Here is a 19,033-nt window from a genome sequence, read left to right as displayed (position 1 = left end):
ACAAGGTTACTCTTGAACTCCTGGTTCAAATGCAGCAGCATTTGGTGCTACCCTCTAGATCAGCATGCCTAGGGATAGATTCATATTTCATTTTCTTCCCTCTGTGAAATGTGAATGTTATGTATTTGTAAATTAATATTATACTCCTAATGCTAAAAGAAACGTGTTAGCTTTCTGTGAAACAATTCAAAGTGCCATTAATTAAAAGCAACAGTTCACAACATCACAACACAGAAAAATTAAAAAGGGTGGGGGTGGGAAAGGGTAGAAATGAATAAGTAGAAACGGAAAAATATGCAGGTCTAGAAGGGTATTTCTCGTTATGGGAGGTGAGTGGGAGTGTAAAAAGTTCATGTATGGGTTAATTTTATTGCTAACATTGAAAAAAATATGTGGGAGAGAATTATTTGAAACTGTGATACTTTGGCTGTGTGCAGTGAGGCAGAATTCTTTGCATTACATTGTTTCTATAGATTGCATTAATGCAGTCTAATACTTTTGGTTTCTTAAAATCTTTCATGCTAAATTGGTAGAAAAGATCCAAAACCTTCTCTTCTCTTCAATTTAATTAAAATCTGTAAAAAATTGTGAAGTGTTTTTCAGGAACTCTGTGTGCATATCTGCTCCCTACAACAATCTCAACAGCTTTTGGGATTCTGAAAACAGTATTTGAACATTCAACTCAAATAGGGCTTCTGTAGTTCTTTTCAAATGATCTCATAGGCAGAAACTATTGTGGAGAATCAGAAGATATGGTTATGTTTCTACCAATGGGGATTAAACATGTACAACCCACAAAACACCAGAATATATTTTATACAAGTTAAAGCTACAGGTTTTTGCAAACAATTATGGAATACAAAAAATACTGTAACATACTGTAAAAAGTGTTTTTAGAAATACTATAAGAGATATTTGAAAACTTTCAGAGGAAAATAAATACCTACTATGCACCAGATGACAAAGGACATTTCAAATTTGTGAGGAAAACTAAAAATTGACATACCAAGGAATGCAAAAACACATGTTTCTGAAAAAGAAAGAGATCAAAAATCATTCAAACGAAACTGCTGATTTCATCAATCTGTTACACGGGTCTTATCCTAGCCTTATAATAGGTGGTTGCATACATGGGATAAAAATGTATTTATTGCTTCTTTGACTCAGTCTAGTTACTAGGTGCCATGATCCAAGAGGTCAGATTCTGCCACCCTTGCTTTTGTTGAATAACTGTGCTCCAGTGAGGGCCACTCTTTATGGCAGGCATTCCACAATATGTCCTGTAACCTCCAAATGCCACTCCGATCCCCTTCCTCTGCCCAATCCACTATTCTGATCTCTGTCTGATCTGTTGCACTGTTTGCTGCTCTTTACTGTGTGCTTCTTGCCTGATTTGCTGCTCTGCTTTCTGCTCCCTGCCCTATCTGCTGCTACATAAGGGGTGTACATCAGGATCTGGGGAAACCAGAGCGCCCCAAGGGATGACAAGGTCCAATGGCCACAAACTCCCCCAAATCCGTTTTTGGCTGGACATAAGGAAAAACTTCTTTACTGTCTGAGACCCCAAGGCCTGGAATAGACTTCCTCCAAGCACCTTCTCCAGACTCTTTTAAGAAACGTTTGTACGCTTATCTTGCTGGGATCCTTTGACCCTAGCTAATTTCCTGCCCCTGGGGCAGGGGGCTGGACTCGATGATCTCCTGAGGTCCCTTCCAGCCCTAGTCTATACTGCCTGCACTCTTCCCGGTCTGCTGTGCACCATAGATAGAAACTGCCTGTGCCACTTGTGGCACGAATGCAACAGGTTGACCTCTTCTGCCTTATTCCATGACTATTTTAATTACCTTCAATGGTAAACTAAGCAGCATGAGTCAGGCTGTCAGAACCATACTCTAGATCAGCGGTTCCCAAACTCTAACAGATTGCACACCACCAATTTAAAATGATATATACAGCCTTAAGTACCACCAGCAAATTTTGTCATATAAAGTAATTATAATAAATCTGTTAACGTGTACCACTGCCAGGTTGTCTGCATACCACTGGTGGTACCTGTACTACAGATTGGGAACCGCTGCTCTAGATGACTGAGAGAAACATCTGCACTGGTACTGCTTGCTTGGGGAAGATGGACCTAATGCAAAGCACGATGAAGTTAATGAAATGAATCCCACTGACTTCAATGGACCCTGGTTCAGTCCCTGTAAAAAATTAAAAATCCTATATAAAACTTTCCAACACCGTGTTATTATTTATTACAAAGTGCTATGACTGTATATTTTAATCTCTTCTGAATTACAACACTTAATAACCTCCTGCACGCTAAAATGACTGCATCTTTCCTGCTCTGACACCTGAAAACTATGCTTTAAAGTGTGTAACAGTGCCACCCACTAACAATTATTAAGGCATCCTCATAACAAGATTTTATTTTTGAAGCACAAGGTCCAGTTACTATTAAGAGTACTCAGTGTGCTTAAAAAGCTTTACTTTGCTTGCATAAGACTACAGCTGTTTTAGTCCTAACAAGGCAGGCTCTTTGTTTCAAGGGCAGAAACAGATAGTAAATGCTATTTTTTTCTATAAGGTATGGATTATCATCATGCAAGTGTCCCTAAAAATAAGGGTATATAAGTGATATAGAATCACATCATTTCCTAAAATTTTGGCCCATAAAAGGAAAAAAAGAAGGCTACAGCCTGCCAGTGCAGTTCTGGGCTATTTGCATAGATGTTCCTGTATATTTTTACCAGTTTCCAAGAAAATATTATTTTTTTCCAAAAAGCTTCTTTAGATCTAAAGACATTTTTAAAAAATACAGACATATTCAGTCTCCTGCAACTAAAAATAGGCTGGGGGAAGGAGGAGAGGGGGAGAAGGAGTCAAGGAGATCTATTTAGTTATCAATCTTGTAGCAAGTCTTAGCTAGAGCCTGGAGGATGGGGGAGGGAGAAGATTTACTGCATATTTTATCTGATATGTCAGTAAAGGTGACTTTAGGCTGCCTTGCAGCCTCCATGTTAGTAAGTCTTTTGGTAGAGACATGTAACTCTGACATACGAATGGTTATAAAAGCCCAAGCACTTCTTTTTCTACCCCACCAAAGATACCAATTCACACAAATTGAATTTTAATTCACGAGTACTACCTACCACACATAAAAGCAACGGTTCTCAGTGTCTGCTGCATTAGAATCTGTGTAACTGGAGAAAGGTTATGGTGTGTGTAGTGAGACATCACAATACCAGAGAACAGGATTGCCATGATACCTGCGGATGCAAAGCAACAATCAAACAGGAGAACTGTATTTTAGCACTTCCACAGTGACTTAACAAACACTGCTCAATTATTTCTCACACAATGCCATCAGGCAGGATTAGCTCCATTCCACAGCTGGAAATGAAGAGCAAGAGCTGAAGGGTGTATCTACTCCAGGGAAAATGTTTGCATTGTGGCTAGCACCAGTTCATTTCCAGTCATTACAGAAACACTGGAAGCTCTAGAGTAAATCAGCTGTAAGTTTCTGCTAGCATTTTAACATCCATATGCAGAGGTTTTCAAGGGTAAAATTTGGCCTTCTACATATCTTTAAAAACAACACATCCTTGTTTGCTTATATAGGATGACAGAGGAGTGTGCAACATGTTGAACCCAAGGACTTTTTCCTGCCTTAAATTTAACTTGCAGGATGAACTGGAAAGAGGCGAGACCAAAACGGGAAGCAAACAAACAATAGGGCTGTAAAACCGCACGATTCCAGCACAGTGTCACCCTGCTCTATATACTGCTCTGCCAGGCAATATTTGTACAAGAGACAGGAATGGGAAATGGAGGTCAGAGTTTAGCATGCACACTGCCATATACATTAAGCTCAATGCAGTTACAAACATAGAGGTAAGATGACAGCAAAAGCAGGCACATCCTGCAATTTATTATCAATCTGAGCATTCAAAATCTTCTCCTGACTCTGGCCCCGGGGCAACATTTACTCTAGCTGTGGACAAACAGTACAATACATAGGGCCTATAATGACAGGAGGATAAATCTGCTGTGCAAAGTGACCTCTGTACTCCCTGTACACTGCAGAGGTCCCCAAGTTGGCCACACTAGACAAGCAGATGGACTAGCATTAGCAAATAACTGTGGGAGCCACTGAGGCTATGAAGATCCAGCTGCCCTAACACCTGTGCAGCTGCCATTCCAACCTGTGGGCTGCAGCATCTGCTTGAAAGAATGAGGTAGCTCACAGTATTTCTGCAGGCTTGCCTCAAGGTCGGGATGGATTTCTCTCACCCAGTTTCTAAACAATTCTTGGAGGAAGTTAACTGGAATGCAGATCATAAAAAGGACAAGATGACATTTGGGAGTAGAGCCCTATTTAGCCAAAAACAAAGGAAGTTTGAAAGACCAACAATATCTGGCTGGTGCTCCATGGCCAAACAGGAGTGGCCCAGATGAACTGGAAGGCAGAGACAAGAACAAATATCCCAGGTTTGATCAAAAGAACTCTTTGTTTGGAACAGAGGTATGACCTGACTAAGGTTATTTAAAGTTTTTATTCTCTTGATGACTCACTTTTTGAAGTTCAAGCAAATTATAGGCTTTATTATTACACCATTATTATTACATTTGTGCTAAAAACAGTCTTTATTATGAACAACTAATAAGAAATAAAATTTTTAACCCTCATTTTTCATATACTTGTACTAATGCAACTCTAGTTTTATGATATTTTACTGTGTTTTTTTTATATGAATGGCCAAAATGAACCAGGAATAAAAACAGTTCTGTGTTTTAAAATGTTTAGATAACAAGTCAAGTATATAAGCACAGTCCAGATGCATGGCAAAAGCCTACTGACAGCATTAAATAACATCAAACTTTGTTGGGTTCAAACAGTTTATGTTTCCATTTGCATGCTTATGACATGACAGCATGTCCAAATAGAGTAGTTGTGCATGCAGATAGAGAGACTAGGACATTTGCATTAGCACTACACATTTTCCTTGCAGAATTATAGTAATTATAGGCCAGGAAGGCCACACCGTTACTTGACATAAATCAGTGGAACTCCACTGACATTGGTAGAGTTATGCATACTTACACAGCTAAGGCTATGTTGTGACATATCCAAGTTAGATGCACATTTTAACTCAGTACCAAGAAGGAGCAATGTTTATTCACTCATTAGAATATGCACTGAAAAAGTTTGTCCACAGTAGGATAAAAGACAGCATTTACCCCTATGTTAGCTAACAAGTAAGTAACAGGGTAAAATCCAGGAGTGGAGAAGGTGGTTGTAATCATCACACGTGCTTGGGAACCATCATACTTAACTCCACTTTCTAAGTGCTTGTGAAAATTTTCCCCTGAAGGAATCTGCCACGTTAGTTCCCATATGTTAAACAATACATGGCAGAAAACCTTTCCTGGTGATGACAAGGCCAGAGGAAACCGAGAGGAGGAAGTAATCACAGGGGACACTTGTATGAAAACACATTTGAGAGGTCTTCTAAGAAAACAGTTTCCTCCCCAGCCACCTGCTCACTGCCCCAAGACATATGCTAGATGAAATGTTCTTGCTATCAGCCAGCAGCACCTATTCCTTTCATCTCACTTTGCGTTACTGTATCATGAGTAGCACAATATGATCTCTATGAATGGCTCTGCACCCTTACTGAATAACCCACATTCACTTTGAACCATTTAACCATAAGTTCTCTGGAAGAAGGGATCTTTAATGCCCTTAGAACACCAGGCATATCAAGGATATTAAATGTATTATAAGAATCTGTAACACCTATGATATCAGTAAGTCAACAGAAGGCATTACAGGCTTTACTCGCAATTCATGAACGTTTAAAGAAAAAATTATGCAGACAGATCACACACCTGATCAGAAAATATCTAAGTAACTGTACTGAAGGACAATGATTCAGTAAATCTCACTGTTGCTATAATCTGTTGCAATTATTTTTCAAATGTTCTAATATGTAGTATTCCCTGTTTAACCAATATAACTATTATTAATTAATATAGTGCCTTGCACTGAATATGACCCATATCCCTATTTGTGAACAGTATTCTATCTCCCCATTGTCACAACCCAAGGGTGTGATTTTTGTTTTGTGAGTGCTTCGGCACTGCTAAATTGTTCCCGCTAAATTGCAGCTTCTTTGCACGGTGGAGTTTTCTGCTGCAGAGGAGAACCCCGGTGCAAAAGAATTCCCGCCACCAGTAGCTTTCTTTGCAGGGTGCATTTCTTTGTTGCAGCACAGAAATGCACGTTGCAAGGAGTTCCCGCCATTCGTATTCAAATTTGTGCCCCACCATTGGCTAGTTCTAAATTATTCCCACGTGGCGGCTAGTGATTGGCTTGCTAGCCGTATAAAAAGCTTGAGCGGTTTCCGCCTGATCAGCCTCTAGCCTCTCCCCGTCGCCGTTCGAAATCCTCAACGTATCCCTTTTCCCTGCGTGCACAAGTTCCACGGAGCCTAGCAAACTTCGTGTGAGTCTATTCAGAGCTCTTTTCTTCGAGTACTTTCTTCGGTTGGCGCGACGGGCTCGCGGTTTAGAGCCTCCAACCGGATGGGCTAGAAGAATGTTCACGGGAAGGAACTCTAGTCCACCTCTCTTCTTTTCTATCTGTAACTGCAACTCAAGCAAGTTTTCCTGCCTGCACCGCGACCATCTTCGGTGTAAGTAAATAATCTTAAATCAACCATTATGCGTCTGTGACTAATTCTAGCGTGTCGCCTGTTTTCTCCGACCCAGCGTGCCCGGGCTGCTGGCCACAGCCCACGCGGCGCGAAAAAGGGCTCGGATCGCTCCCGGCCCGCACACCCATATTTCAATGAGTTAAATCCATTGCTGTGAGACTTTCAGTATCTTAATCATTATTTCTGGAGAAAAGACCTTTAATAGCCACCAAATTTGCAAGTACATACAGACAGCGGTGCTGTTTTTATTGAACAGGAGCTTGTTACCAAAAAAACTGCACCTGGCTTTATGGTAAACCTCCCTGAATGCAAATCTGATAAGTTTATCAAGGTGCCTATCACAGTGCTCAAGAAAATGGGAACTTTAATAAAGCGCTGAGATGTGCACTGGCAGAGAGGTACACTTGGGTGCACGTCCTTGACAAGCCAGGGGTTGGCAACATACTGCAGAGAGAGAGAGAGAGAGAGTGAGTGAGTGTGTGTATGTGTGTGTGTGTGTGTGTGTGTGTGTGGCAGGGGAAAGCGGAGGGAAGAGGGGGACTTTAATCAAGCTTATCTCCAAGAACAGACCACTTCTGCTGGAGCCACAGCCACAACTGTCACTGCTTCTCCCCACTGCCTGGGAAAAATCCCCTACTGCCAAAATGCCCTAAGCCCCTTCCTTCCCCCCAGTTTTAAGGGCCAAATAAACTGGCTCTGCAGGCCATGGGCTGTAAACTACCAATCTTTGAGCTACAAGGCAGATACAGAGCTAGTCTGAGAAAGACAGGGCAAGGGACAATTGCACAGATGTTCAACATTTGGTTACCATAAAAGCCTCTTATCCAAACTGATTATAACAAACACTGAATATTTATGCCAAGCCATAATACTGCTGCAGCTCTATTCAAATAACTGCAAAACCACTCTTATTTTTTCACCCTCACAGATATTCTCATCAAACTCTGGATATGTTTACACTGCAGTCACAGAAACAGTTACAGTGTAGTGTAGGTACCCTAATTAGCTTTAACCTAGATAGTGTTGTTAGCAGTAGCAGTCCAGCTGTGGCAGCATGGAGATCAGCGTGGTCTAATTTATTTCCACATGCTGATTACATCCTTCTCAGCAGAGTAAATTAGATCATACTGAGCTCCATCTGGCTGAGCTCCATTACTAATACCCGAGCTAGCTTGCATAAAACTAGATTGGGTATCTCTATACTCACAGGTGTCATTTTTGAGACATCCTCTCCCTGGCTTCTTATCAGGCTTTCTGTTAGCCTCTTTTTAGACTGCTCGTACAATGGAAAGGAGTTATAGTTCCCTTCTTGCTTACTAAAGATTGGCTACTGCTCCTGCATCCTTTCACAATCAACTATGCTACTGATTTGCTGTGTGATCTTGGATGAATCACTGTGACTCAGTTTCCCGCATCTAAAATCAGATTATCATCCTGTTCACAAGCATGGGAAACTTAATGAATACTTTGTAAAGTGCTATAGATGGAAAAGCTTATAATTATTAGTATCAGTGCTCATAAGTGCCTCATGTACCTTGCCAGGCTGCAGAAAAAGAAAAAACCACTAGAAATTTTAATTCCTGTAACCCCTTATAGTCAAATACAAAGTGTTGCATGTATTAATTTTGCTCCATACCTGAGAGTGAAATGCCTTCTGCCAATCCATATGGGAGATAAGCAAAAATAATCATCATCCCAAATTCCAAGGAGGGTGTTTTCCTTAAATCAATCTGTTTTAGCACGTACATATCAAACTGTTATGGAAAAAGTAAGAGAAGCAGGGCAAAGCAACATTCCCATCTTTACAAACCATTACAAAACAAATCACCTCATTTCATATATTTGTCTAGTGAACAGGAAATATTAATTCTTCAAAATGTTTCATGGATAAAGTGTGCATAGAAATAATTTCTTATGTGGAAGGGTTTTTGTTTTTAAGTGAAGTTCATAGTGAAAGCCTATGAGACTGATAATTCCAGCAACTGATGGCCACTGCTTCTGGACGCAGTGTATGTAATTTGGATAGCGGCAGGTCAATATACTTAAACCTGCATCTGGAAGGATCACCTCTTCAGGAATTTTCAATCTCTGACATCTCTGCTTAGACTTACAGACATCTCCAACAGTGATGTGAATTTCTGTTTACCAGGAGCTGAACAAAGAGCATGAAAATCATTATAGGAAAGCCACAGACAGCCTTCTAATTGTAATATGAGGTAGATTCCATATTGTTCCACAGAAGTGAAATGGGTCTCATTTCTTTTCCTCTTTTTCCCTTAAGGAGATAAAATCCTTTTTGAAATGTATTTTGATGTCTAGGAAAATTTGAGCTAACCTTACACTGCATATGTATACTCTAGGTAGTTCCTTCTTTTACTACAGGTGAAATCTTGGCTCTATTTAAGTCAATGGCACAATACCCATTGACTCTGATGGAGTCTGAAAGAATCCTGGAATAAATTAAGTTCTAAGCAAAATGACTGTCTACTGAGGCAGTGTCAAGAATTCAATTAATTTGGAACCAAACCCTGGTCCTTTACACGTGTTCCAGCTGTGGGGCCATGCTGGGGGTTGAAGTGCTGAGCATTATCATATGGAGAAAAGGGTATTAATTTCTTCAGGGTGATAAAGCAAACCCAGACTCTTTCTATAGCTGTTCTTGCAGTTCTTGCAGTCAAACCTTCATATGGAGAAAAGGGTATTAATTTCTTCAGGGTGATAAAGCAAAACCAGACTCATTCTATAGCTGTTCTTGCAGTTTAAAGGCTAGAACAGACCATGAAACAAATGCACAGCCCATTTTACAAACAGTGCAAACTACCTGTAAAGCAATGTAATCTCCTTATGTAATTCCCCTGTAACAGACCTCATGAGCGGGGACTTTGTACAGTGTCAAGTCTGTCCTCCTCCACCTCATGCAGCTGATTTGCACCATGGCTGCCAAAGAGGGAAATGAGATTTTGGCCAATGTGTTTGGCATGGCAAGTGCACCCTCCACAGTATCCACTGTGTACTCTGCTAGATGTCTAGTTGGTTTCAAATAGGTAAAGACTGATCAGTGATAACATCTACAGCAAGGAAACATGCTCATGCATTTGAAGAATCATGCCCTTGTCTCATTCTTAAAACATTCCACATACCGTCTTTGTTAAAATTCAGAAGATTAGATGTCTGAGACACAGAAGTTCACATTCCTCCTGGGTAATGAACCAGCAACTTTCAATCATATCTATCTGCCGGCAACTATTATAGATTTCCTTTGCTTCAATGAAATATTTCACTCTAGCAATAAAATTAATATTTTGAAGCTCAAGCAATAATAATGTAACAGAAAAAAATCAACTGTTTTTCTGTTTGGTCTCATTTCATTTTGAGGTTACTGAATTCAACACAGAACATTTTTATAAAGGTCTGTCTTCCCCACCTTCTGCAAAGTTGTTGTTGAATAAATTAAAAGTTCATGGAGTAATCCTAATGAGTAAAAAGATCAAATGTGCCTGCATTTAAGAAACATTCAGTTCCACTCATTTACAAAACAAAGCGTTTGACAACATGGCCCAGTTTATGTGAATAACTGTAGGATAAAATTACTACAAAAAATGATCCACAGTGGTTTCTATTTTAAACAGTAAAACAAGATTGCAAAAGCAAAAAAGGTGTCTGGTTTAAACAAGCAATCTTCCTTATCTTTGTAGAAAAGCTCTTGGGTTGTTTAGCAACTGATTCAAGCTGATTTGGAAAACCACAGATATAATTCAACATACAAATCCAAGCTGTGCAGTATCCATATTCAACTAGCTGAATACAATGCATAGGGATGGATGACTTGGTTTGACTTTCAAGTCCCTGAAGGGAGAACTACATTTTTCTTATTTTTTTAATTAATGGAATGTTTTATGCATGTGAAAACTGGGACACATGCTGATGAAAATGGATCAGTGCTGAAAACTGAATTAATATATTATGAATTTAGAAAACAATTAGCATATTTTATAACAGTCTATTTCATGTAATAGAAGCTATTAGAGTAACTTATCCCTTAATTACATTCAACAAAGCTTTTATGCATGTTTTTAAAATATGCCCAGGAACACTAACATTAAATAGTGAAAGAATATCTCTGGACAGCAAAAAGACCCTATGTAAAGTCAGCCCCCTCTAAAAAAAATGCATATATATTAGAGAACAACAGGATGACATTTGTGTTAGAATGTTTGTGTTTACCAATTTCTGTGTTTATATTACATGACCAAAAAAAAAGGATATTAATGCTGAAATAAGCCCGGTAAGGGTGCCAAGGGCTGCAGAGCCAAAGAACATCTTAAGAAAGTAACCCAATGCTTGTAGAAAGGTTTGCCATCCACTAACATCTGACATATTGTCTCTTGTCAAACCTTCTGCTGTGCTGGGAACAATTTTAAAAATTAGAAAGAAAACAGTTATCAATTCCAAGCCTGGATCAGGAAAAGTCAAATGTGTTCAGGAGAAAAAAAACAACAAACCCAATGAACCAACCTACATTTTGTTGCTACTGCTCTTAAAAGGCATTTACAGTGATATATACAGCAAGTGGAATGTCAGAAGACATTAAATCAAGTGTTGGTGCAATCCCCAAAGGGAAAGCTAATTCTGCTAAAAGATCTTAAAATCTAGCATTGCTTTTGTGAGGCATCCCTCAATGGCATAAATAGGCCATTATGATGATGCCTTATGCAGTAAAACAGGTCTCATACTTCTAAGAGGGAAGAAATAATGCATTTTTTATTCTAAAAACGTAGGTCAAGACAAGGAAATGAGACAGATCCCATGCTCCCTATTCAGGAGAGCAAACAAAACAAACAAGCAGGAAAAGCGCCCCTCAGATATTTAAATGTACATGACAGAAACTGGAGAGTCTCAAGAAAAGGGCAAAAAGAGAACTTCAAGGAAAGAAGAGATCTCTTGGAATCCCAGGGAATATAACTATGCTACAGCATTCAGATTTCTGGTAGAATATTATTTATGACTGTTCTTAGAACCACAGCCCTATGGAAAAGGACATATAGTAGGTACTAAGAGTGCAGCTGGTCCCTGAAAAGTAGTATGTAAATATACTACTTTCTTACTCAACAGAGCTACTTCTTCTATTCACAATTACATTCACTGACTTACTACTACTGGTTTTATTCCTGTTAATCCTGCATGACCAACACAGCTAAGACAGAGTAGTAAGACTCTTGTCTTGGCAGACAGCATCAACAGTATTCTTCCCTAAATACTAACTACAGGCTCATCATCAGTGCAACCCCAACGGCTTGCATGCATGGCTGGTGGCATAAGCTAATGACCACAAAGTCAAAAAGGGAGCAATGAGAGCAGTGTCTGGTAACAAAAATCTACATGAGCAATAAAGAACACTTTGGTTCTCACACTCAGGACAAGTAGGAGAAAAAAGTGACACATCTGAACTTGTAAACTGAATGAATCAAATCTTGGGTCAATGAGATACAACACAGATGGAATCCCACAAACACATTTTTAAGGTAATTTTCATAGTAGATCTGCACTGTATGGATGAGATACTCTTAGGCTAAATGTGATCACAATAATAATAATGACTTGGATATAGAATAAGTTCATCTCAGTGTATTCAGCTTTTACACACATGTAAAATAACGAATGGACACAACATACAGCCCTACATTGCTGTGACTTATCTAAATCAAGTGCAGAATTATTGGGAATAAAACTACACCAATTCAAGTGTTATGTCTACAGCTTATTTGAAGGTAATGTTTGTTCAAGACAAATAGCCTGTTACCTGCTCCCCTGCCACATAGACTACAGCATGCATTTACTCCAGAATAGCTGCTCATCTCTCCCTTCTGGATACTGTTGTTTACATTGGTGTATAAAACTGCTGTAAACTAACTAGCATAAATGTGTGGAGCGGCTAGGCCTCTGATCTCGGCCAGGGTGCTGGGTGTGCCATCAAATCTTTTGAGGGGTACCATGAGGTCTGAGGAATTGTAAGATATTAGGAGACAAGCAGAAAAAACTAAGCAGATAAGGATAAGCTCAGGCTTTTCCTTGCTTGGATGATCCCCCATCCACTCAATACGCAGAAGTTATGGAGGGGTGTCTCAAGCTCAATGAGGGATGCCTTGATTCCAAAAAAGCTGAGAACCATTGGTCTAGGCACTTTGAATAGGATCGAGATGAGAGTGACTAGCCCCTAATTATAACTGCTGGCCATACACACAAGCAACTCCACAATATTAAATCAAAATCATTATGTATTTTCTACCTTCTATCTATATAGTTTTTTATGAAAAAATCAAAGGGGTTGCATTTTATAAAGAAATCAGTAACAAAATCCATTAGAGCTACAAGGTAAAAGAAAGCACCTTTATGGTAAACTAAGAGGGTGCCCTACATCCAAATTCAAATTCAATGACTATTAATAATTACTATATAACTGCTGTTTCCTTTGTTTCACAAACACATAGTTTGACTGTACTTACTTTGTCAGGACAATGGAGACTGCATCATTAAGAATACTTTCTCCAAACACCAACATGTTAAGCACAGGATCTACATTAAGAGCATTGAAGATGGCAATAGTAGCCACTGGGTCAACTGCAGATATTAAGGATCCAAATGCAAAACTGTGAAAACAAAAAGAAAAGAAAAGAAAATGTAAATGTATAACATATTAGACAATAATAAGCAATAGCAAAACACTAGGCCTGCGCTAGTAGGTAGCTATGCGGTCTGGCTTCAGATCTGGCTGCTTTGGATGGCAGCAATCCGACCTGGAGCTCTAGACCAGGTTTCCACTTCGATCTGGCCGAAGTGGCTCCAAAGCTTCGGAGCCACCTTGGAGATCTGGCCATAGGGTATAATGGGGAAGCAATGAAATATCTATAACTTTGCTGTTTTTGGTCTGATTTGGATGAAACTTGCAGGGGTGGTAGCCTCTGTTGAGAGCATAAAGCCTGCCACGTTTCAAGAAGATCAGTGCAGGGGTTCGGGGGGAACCGCACCCCACATTCTTGAAAGCAAAACTCATGTCACGTCTACGTGTTACACCACAGTGGGGTGAAAAACTGCAGGGGTGGTGGCCCCTGGTGAGGCCACAAAGCCTGCCAGGTTTCAAGTTGAAAGGTGCAGAGGTTTGGGGGGAACTGCACCCCAAGCTGCTGACAGGCAAAACTCGTGACACAGATGACCCTGTGTGTGTAGGCGCAGCGGGCTGAAAACTGCAGGGGTGGTAGCCCCTGCTCAGGCCACAAAGCTGGCCAAGTTTCAAGGAGGTAAGTGCAAGGGTTTGGGGGGAACTGCACCTCAAGCTGCTGACAGGCAAAACTCGTGACATGGGTGTTTGTGCAACTGTGTCTGTCTCTGTCTTGGGGCAGTTGATTGTCTGTATTGATTATTTCCTCTCTTTAGTCTCTGGTTTTGTAGGTGTTAATTGATGTTAATTAACTGGTTACGTCAGCTAGCAACTGTGTATTGAGCTGGTCCCTGAGTGAATCATGATTGATTGGTAACTTGTAACACAGCAGCTTAGCAGTCAGGCCTGCAGTAGTGTCGAGCCCACCCCCCCAGACAGCCACAGTTGCATAAGCACCCATGACACGGGTTTTGCCTGTCAGCAGCCAGAGGTGCAAGGCCCCAGAACCCCTGCACCTACCGCCTTGACAGCTGGCAGGCTTCGTGGCCTCCGTAGGGGCCCCCACCCCCGCGGCTTTTAGCCCGCTGCACCTTAACACACACAGGGTCATCTATGTCACGAGTTTTGCCTGTCAGCAGCTTGAGGTGCAGTTCCCTCCAAACCCCTGCACCGATCTTCTTGAAACTTGGCAGGCTTTGTGGCTTCACCAGGGGCCACCACCCCTGCAGTTTTCACCCCACTGTGTTGTAACACATAGACATGACATGAGTTTTGCTTTCACAAATGTGGGGTGTGGTTCCCCCTGAACCTCTGCACCAATCTTCTTGATACATGGCAGGCTTCATGCTCTCAGCAGAGGCTACCACCCCTGCATATTTAATCCAAATTAGACAAAAAACAACAAAGTTATAAATATTTAATTGATTCCCCATTATACCCTATGGCCGGATCTCTGAAGCTTTTCCGAAGCGCTTCGGAAGCTCTGAAACACTTCGGAAAGCCTAATGATGCCAGTGCTTCGATCCGGACGTGCTGCTTCGGACGCAGAAGCATCTGAAGCTTCTCCGGATCCAAAGCACAGTCCGAAGCCTTGTACAGCCCTACAAAACACTGTACATATCTTTGGATTACTACAGATTATTTTGCAGAAACCCATTAACAAACAGTTGATCAACAATGCATAAATCAGAAAAGTGTTGTTTGCTTACTGGGAGAAAGGATCAACTGTTAAATACAGAAGATCTGTTAATAGAGCTTCATGAAATAGGGATCCTTCATACTCTGAGTTTTCCATTAGCCCTAATAACTTGTGCTAAATGCTACATTTAAAGGCTATAAGGATAACTTTGTAATGAATGCGACAGACAAACATAAACTAAGAGACATTTTTACACTACTGACTGAATTATAAAGTGGTAGGAACAATACACCTCACCCCAAGCATCTCATCAAGATGTCCCACAAAAATAAAAAAGAAGAACACTGCATAATGGTTCTTCGATATGCAACAGAAACAGTTCTTTGATATATGTCAGTCCAAATCAGAGCTGTGCAACAATAGAGAATGAACAAACCGTAGAAAACCTTATTAACAATGCAAAACCTATCCTAGGCAGTTACTTGATAAATTAACTTTGGCACAGCTCAAATCCACTGTCATGCTATTAAAGTTGCTGAAACTGAAAGAGGCTTTATCATCTGGGGTGATACTCAGTTTGCTTTCACTGTTACAATATTTAACATTTCAGATGTCATGTATAAAGAAGAACTGTCACACTTTAGTTTTTACTGTAGGTCTCCTCATGCCAGTATACTGGGTTTTAGTTGTAGACAAGCATTGGGGAATTCATCATTTTGACAGAATATATAACAAACCCTGACATAGGAATTTTGTGCTAAATATTTATTCAGAGACTGCATGACTAATATAAAAGACTGTGTTGTTGTTTCATGATGTTGGTTTCACCTTGCTATCTGCTTCACTTACAGTGTTCCCCATCAGGGAGGACAAAACAGCCTAATTTCATGACAGTATAATACTTCATTAGATCCTAAGACAAGAGAGAGAGCCCCCTCAAAGTAACGAGTGCATTCAGCTGTGTACAGCCAGATGCTAGAGTCAGGTATGGAAGACTTCTGTAATTTATGAACGTTTTTTCTTGTCACATTTCCTGGCCTGGTTCCAACTAGTCAAACGATTTGTGGACTTCAGTAAATAAAAAAACCACACAAAAATATTAAAGCCAAATATTCCGCTCCGTCTGTACTTACACCAGTATAAACAAGAGCAGCATCTGACTTCTGGTGTAACTTGGTGGATTTCTAAAAAAACATCAAACCTTTGCCAAATACTTAAAAAATTTGGGGATACCGATCCTTATAAATTTATTACTTCTTTAAGGAAAAGGGCTGGATGAGAAAACCATCTTTTCATATTGTATTTTAGAGGCTTACTGAGGCAGCTCTGTGCTCTGGGCAGTGGCAGCTGCTACTTCTGCAGTCCTCCTCTCCCCTTAAGCGAGTGTTCAGAGCTGCTGCCACATTTGCCCCCCACCCCTTCATTATGCTACTGATATTTTAATTACGCCAGTTAACCAAATGCACACCATCATGTAGAGGTTTTATGTATCGAAGCTGGGGGGGAGGAATTTGGGAAAAGACTGTGAAAACATTTTTGCACACACTGTTCATTGTTGTATTTCCCTTATCTTAATAGTCCCATTGATGATGAATGTTTTGAGTTAGGGAGCCTTTATACACTTCACTTGGGAAAAGGCATCAGAAAGGTTAAAATGTTAATCCCAATGAATTACTATACAAGCTGTATTTACTTTGAAGAATGCCCTGTATGACATACTAGGCAATTTTACCAAGAACTTACCTGTCTGTCATGTTGAGTTTATAAATTACTTCTGCCTAAAAGAAAAAAAAATCAGCTATGTTTCCATTATTTTTCACTAAGCATACATTTATTTAGTATTCAAACATCAGATGGTTTCAAACTGCATTTTAATCCATTTGAATAAACTAAAGTTATGATGAAAATCTTAACAAAACATTTACATACTTTAGAATCAAAATTTCTATGAATTCTAGGGAGAGTTTATAAAGCGGCTGTGAGACAGGGAACTATTGTTAGCTCAGATATATAAATAAGAAACTGAGAGAGAAATAAAAGATTAAATGAATTTATCCAAGCTATGCAGTGAGTCATCAACAATCCTAAAACTAGAAATTAAAGAGGTCTCAGGCTGCCATTCCTTTGCTCAATTCTTTACTGTAGCTCCTGCTGCATTTATGTACCAGCAATTAACTGTAATCCTTCTGTGTAATAAGTTCTTCCACCTGGATCCACCTATCTCAGCAGCACAGAAGTGGAAAGGGATCTTGGAGTCATAGTGGACTCCAAGATGAACATGAGTTGTCAGTGTAACAAAATCATCAGCAAAGCTAACCGCACTTTATCATGCATCAGCAGATGCATGACACATATCCAAGGAGGTGATACTTTCCCTCTATGTGGCATTGGTCAGACCACAGTTGGAGTACTGAGTCCAGTTTTGGGCACCGTACTTCAAGAAGGATGTTGATAGACTTGAGATCCAGAGGAGGGCCACTCGTATGGTTAGGGGCTTACAGAACAAGCCCTATGAGAAGAGACTGAGGGACCCGGGCCTCTTCAGCTTCCACAAGAGAAGGCTGAGAGGTGATCTTGTGGCCGCCTACAAATTCATTAGGGGGACGCAGCAAGGGATCGGAGATGCTCTGTTCACCAGGGTACCTCTTGAGGTAACAAGGAACAATGGTCATAAACTGACAGAGAGCAGATTTAGTCTAGATATCAGGAAAAACTTCTTCATGGTAAGGGTGGCCAGAATTTGGAATGGGCTCCCAAGGGAGGTGGTGCTCTCCCCTACCTTGGAGGTCTTTAAGAGAAGGCTGGATAGGCATCTGCCTGGGGTCATCTGCCCCCAGCCCTCTTTCCTGCCCAGGGCAAGGGGCCGGACTTGATGATCTGCTGAGGTCCTTTCCGACCCTAGCATCTATGAATCTATTTCATCCTTCAAAAAGCTCAATTTCATGAGCTAACTTGCAAGTGAGGTAAGTTAGGCGAGAAATACCTGGTAACTCATCGTGTGGGGGCACAAATAGGCTCCTATTTGTGTGATCGTTACTATTCTTTCCTGTAAAAAAAAAGCAGTCATTTCAAGGATGTTTCTCTTACCTGACCCAGGAAGTAAATTCCTCCTCCTACGATGAAGGCTGAAATAGCTGTGCCAAATACGGAAAATAGGGTGATGGAACCAATATTCTGAAAGAAGTTACCCTAAAACACAAAAGCAAGATAAAGTGAATGAGTGAAAAGGCATTGCAGAGGGATAGTTTTTTTGCTCTGTGCCTGTACACTACCAAGCGTTCTGGGCCACAACTGAGGCTCTTTGGTCCTTCAGTGAGACAGCTAAACAGCAGTAAAGCAACAGAAATAGCAAGCTTCAATTGTTTGGTTATCTGTGCTTAACACTTGATTGGCTTGAGTTCAATAGATCCACAGTAATGTATCTTTACTCAGACAGATTGGTAAAGACATTTCAAGGCTTGCTCTTTGTGCACTAACAGCGCTGCATGAACATTAAAACTATGCAAAGATGGCAAGCCTAGGTTTTCATCCACCACCCCTAAGAACAGAGCTTCAGCCTTAACTCAAGAATCTCTGTGCTTCAGTTATTTTATTCTACACCTTTAGGTTAAATACAGTCTCAAATTATAAGTCTAGAATAATTCTAAGCAGTCCTTTTTAAATTAACAGTTTTATATTTGTACTAACCAAGAATTTCAGGCTGTGATTTCATTTCATTGCAAATATCTTACTTTCCTGTTATTAATTAAAAATAGATTAAACTAATCTCTTTCCTGGTCTGTTATGTAGGATCAAATTCTCATTTAGTTCAGCGTGATTATTATAATTCTCTCCACAATGATACTAGAAGTCCTAGCTGCCATTAATTTTGGAATTAAAACTTCACTAAAATTTAAGATACAACAACAGAGCAGATCAATTAAACATACTTCTCCTTCTTGTCATGCTGCAATCACAAAATCCATCTGCTTTTTCATAACACAAAGAGGATTTTTTATTATAATGCCCATATCCTAATTA

General features: G+C 40.1%; 1 protein-coding gene across 1 annotated transcript in view; it reads right to left on the bottom strand.

Annotated features, from left to right (window-relative positions):
• SLC9A8 (solute carrier family 9 member A8) overlaps window positions 1-19,033 on the bottom strand; it is a 65,876-nt gene that overhangs the window by 12,690 nt on the left and 34,153 nt on the right. Inside the window, exons 6-12 of the mRNA XM_006018149.3 lie at window positions 18,101-18,202; window positions 16,757-16,791; window positions 13,223-13,366; window positions 10,986-11,124; window positions 8,356-8,461; window positions 3,153-3,269; window positions 948-1,030 (exon numbers count right to left, since the gene is read on the bottom strand). Coding sequence (XP_006018211.1) covers window positions 948-1,030; window positions 3,153-3,269; window positions 8,356-8,461; window positions 10,986-11,124; window positions 13,223-13,366; window positions 16,757-16,791; window positions 18,101-18,202 — 726 coding nt within the window. The remainder of the gene's footprint in view (window positions 1-947; window positions 1,031-3,152; window positions 3,270-8,355; window positions 8,462-10,985; window positions 11,125-13,222; window positions 13,367-16,756; window positions 16,792-18,100; window positions 18,203-19,033) is intronic.

The sequence above is a fragment of the Alligator sinensis genome, unplaced genomic scaffold (genome assembly GCF_000455745.1).
Source record: "Alligator sinensis unplaced genomic scaffold, ASM45574v1 scaffold115_1, whole genome shotgun sequence".
NCBI classification, from domain to species: Eukaryota; Metazoa; Chordata; order Crocodylia; family Alligatoridae; genus Alligator; species Alligator sinensis.
The sequence above is the reverse complement of the archived record's forward strand: the minus strand, read 5'-3'. Positions and strand labels throughout refer to the sequence as shown.